This window comes from Neophocaena asiaeorientalis, unplaced genomic scaffold, assembly GCF_003031525.2.
Source record: "Neophocaena asiaeorientalis asiaeorientalis breed wild unplaced genomic scaffold, Neophocaena_asiaeorientalis_V1.1 scaffold177, whole genome shotgun sequence".
Taxonomy (NCBI): Eukaryota; Metazoa; Chordata; class Mammalia; order Artiodactyla; family Phocoenidae; genus Neophocaena; species Neophocaena asiaeorientalis.
The window spans coordinates 13,283,429-13,286,909 of NW_020172779.1; the positions used below are offsets into that span (position 1 = coordinate 13,283,429).

At 46.7% G+C, this 3,481-nt stretch overlaps 1 protein-coding gene across 1 annotated transcript in view; it reads right to left on the reverse strand.

Annotated features, from left to right (window-relative positions):
- The window catches only part of ASAP1 (ArfGAP with SH3 domain, ankyrin repeat and PH domain 1), a 145,315-nt gene that overhangs the window by 51,818 nt on the left and 90,016 nt on the right, over positions 1 to 3,481 (reverse strand). Inside the window, exons 11-12 of the mRNA XM_024741265.1 lie at positions 2,203 to 2,290; positions 83 to 131 (exon numbers count right to left, since the gene is read on the reverse strand). Of these exons, the coding sequence (XP_024597033.1) occupies positions 83 to 131; positions 2,203 to 2,290 (137 nt within the window). The remainder of the gene's footprint in view (positions 1 to 82; positions 132 to 2,202; positions 2,291 to 3,481) is intronic.

Genomic DNA, 3,481 nt, shown 5'->3' on the forward strand with positions numbered 1-3,481 from the left:
TTAAAGGTATACTGTACAGGACAGAGATGCTTTTTCAATGGAAGGCATTGAAATAACGTGCCGTTATTTCAGAACTACTTACGCTACATAATCCTGCTCATCTTCTGCCTGAAAGTGATACGTCCTATTATCTAAAATACAAAAAAAGAGAAAAAAGCAAAACCTTAGAAAGCAGAATACCTTAGGTATTAATGCAAATTTCGGAAGTTCCTGGGGGGTGGGGAACACATTAAAAGCAGGATTTTAATATAATTTTATTTTTGCAACATTTTGTTTTAGCAGTTACACGATTCACTTTGTCAATATTAATTCTTCTGAAGGGCAACAAGAATACAACAAAATAACTGCGAACGCCACGTGAATGCCTAGCACTTCTTTTGAAAAACAAGTGGGAAGGGGGACGGGTCCCTACCTGGTCAAGTGGATCTCGGTGACAAATCGGAGAGCGCTACCTGCGAACTCAGTATTCTACTTTTCCTTTTCAGTTTCCCTTTCACTGGCTTTCCTTTTTAAAAAGTTCCTTTCCAGAAACGATAAATGACTCACAGGGCAGCCCTGACAAGCAGGCACATCCTGCCCCAGGCTCCTCTCTGGTTGAATCAGGCTGCAGGGAAGAAGGGCTCAAGCCTTGCTGGAGGATCATCGTCAAGCTGTGACTCAGGTAAGGAGAGGGCAGCTTAACGCGGATACTTTGGGCAGGTGTATATGAGGGAAGCTCTTCCTTAAAATGTGGGATCTGCTACAATGTTTCTACATACTGAGGTTGAACTACCACTGACTTACCACCTTTACTTACTAGCCCGTCACTCACTATATGACTGGCTCCAGGGTAGGCCCCCCTCCCCATCTCCCTGAGAGAGAGGAACACGCCACAGGTACTAGAGCCCAAGCGTCTCGGCTGAATCCCTGCTTTACCACTGTGAGACCTTACGTAAGTTGCTGAACCTCTCTGAGTCTCAGGTTTTTCTTCTGTGAAACAGGAAACTGACAGGGCTTTTGAGAGGTTTGCCCATGTTTATAAAGCACCTGGCACATATTAGACATTCAATAATTACTATTAATAACCTATGGATTCTCAAATCGAGGGGTTCTTAACTTTTCAAGTCACAGTATAATTCCAACTTTTCATATTTCTCATCAGTAACCCAAGAAGTCTCACGGTCATAAAAATCATGGGGAATCTGAACTTCAGTAAGTGCTGTAGAATCCAGTTTAGACTCCACCCAGAGTCTCACAACTGAGTCCATCTTTTGGGCTGGGACTGTTTGTTCCATTCTCAGGACTACACCACAAGGATTTCAAGGGACAGGAAAGTATTTTTGTGCTCTACACACATAGATCATAGGCTGTTGGTTGGCCTGTCCTGTGGGGCTCTATAGAGAAGGATGAACACTGAGGGTCAGTGCTGGAGGATTTCAGAATATTTGTGAGTCACTTCATCGGCACTGCCATCCTCTTGCTTTAAAAAGAGATGTCCCCTCAGCTACCGTGAACACCCATGGGACTAGTGAAAGCACAGGGAGCCAGACTGGAGGAAAACAATCTCCCCTCACTCTGAAGACTGTGAGAATACAGGCCACCGGTTGGGGGGTGGGTGGGTCCCTGCACAACCTCATCACAAGAGAACAACACACTCTGACCCGTGGAATAAGACAGTGACAGAGCGCGGTGTCATTGGTTCATGAAGCCAGAAGGCGGTTCTGCTTGGAAGCAGGGAAATGGTTTTTCCTTCCAGGGCCTGATTCTGCAAATCAGCTGGACAGACACAGTGGCACACCTGTGTTGTCAAGTCTATGTCTGCGCATCTCAACCACAGCTACACATCAGAATCAGCCAGGGACTTCTTAAAAAACACCTATGTCTGGGCCTCACACCGAAGACTGATTCAGCAGATGTAGGAGAGAAATGGGAGTGTGCTTACAAAAATCCTTCCGGGGGACAAAGCTGTGTACTTGTGGCCAAGAACTGCCTGGTTTATGGCACAAATCTAGATTCTACTCCACTGCAGTCAGATCTGACAGTTTCGCCTTCCCACCTGCAGGTGGGCTCCGTGCAGAGAGGCCCAGGGCTCTTCTCAGAGCTGCGTGTGCAGTACACACAGCAAGGAGCCCTCCTTGGGAAAGCTGCGGTTTCCAACCTAGAGAACGGGAATAGGTTGGTGGCAGAATGCACAGTAACTGACTCGGGAGAAAACGGACTCACGTGATATCAGGTCAAAAGACTTCTTGTCCTCGGCATTCGGTTTCACCTGACAGGTGAGAAGGTTCAACTTGGCGGGTTGCCTGTTAGACTGGACACAAGACGAAAGGGAGAAGTTACGGGCAGCATCAGCTGTTCCCCACAGGCCCAGTGCCCGTGGGGCAGGTGTGCAGGGTCATGATAAATTTGATAAGGTCTAATTCACCCCACTGGAATTCTGAATCTCATTAAAGAAGGGGGAAAGAAATGTTAGGTGGCCTACTAAATGTCTTTTAACTGTGTATAAACATCCTGGTTACTAATCAGAATGGAATCGAGATAATCCATCTCGCTTTCAGTGAAGAGTGGGTATGACCCATGGAAATGCACCTTTCTGGAACCTACACATATACAAGCTCGAAGGGTTGGCACTTTTCACTACTGCATCTTCCTGTGAAATTAGCTGAGCGTGCTTTCTTCATTCACTCAAAATGACCCCAGTAACCAATCACCCCAAACCCGGTGTCTCAGGCATCCACAAATTTTGGTTACAACACGAAATTTACATTACTTCTCCCAAAAGTACAAGGACAACTACTAGCGATGAGACATTGCTTAACGAGCCCCAAAATCTGGAGAGAGTGAAAGATGATGAGGATTTCCCATCACTTTCCAGTAAATCTCTTGGTCACACATATAATTCATACAGAGCCTGCAGTATCTAAATAGTCATGCTAATGTAGGCTTTACTTAAAAGGAGTCTTGCCACATAATCATTCCGGTCAAAACTCTTTCTTGCCCTCCTGCCCGCATGTGTCCAAGATCACAGGCTGGCCAATGCTGAATGCCAGCTTCCGGAAGGAGCTGACCAAGGAGTGAAGTGCCTGAGTGCCTGGGCTGGGCTTTGCTTGAACAGAAGTCTGCGGAAATAAGCAATGAACTGTTTAGTCAGGCCTGCATGCCTACCCCAGCTGACAGTCATGATTCCGAAAATCTCCATGCCAGGAACACTTCCACCCACATCCGACTTAAGTCTTTAGGGAAAGCAGAGAGGGACAGGGTAGAGATAGGGCCCATCAGTGGCTTATGACCAAGAATATTTCAACGACACGTGCTGAGCCTCTCACTCTCAATAATGGGCACCAGACACTTCATTTCCGTTGACCTTCCTGTGCTTCCTGGACAACTTCTGAGATCCTCCTCTGTGGTTTCAAGGAGATTAGACACAGAAAGCAACACGTTTTGTCCTGAGTCTATCTGTTCTCAAAGCAAGCTCTCTGGTGGTGGGGGGGGGGGGGGGAAG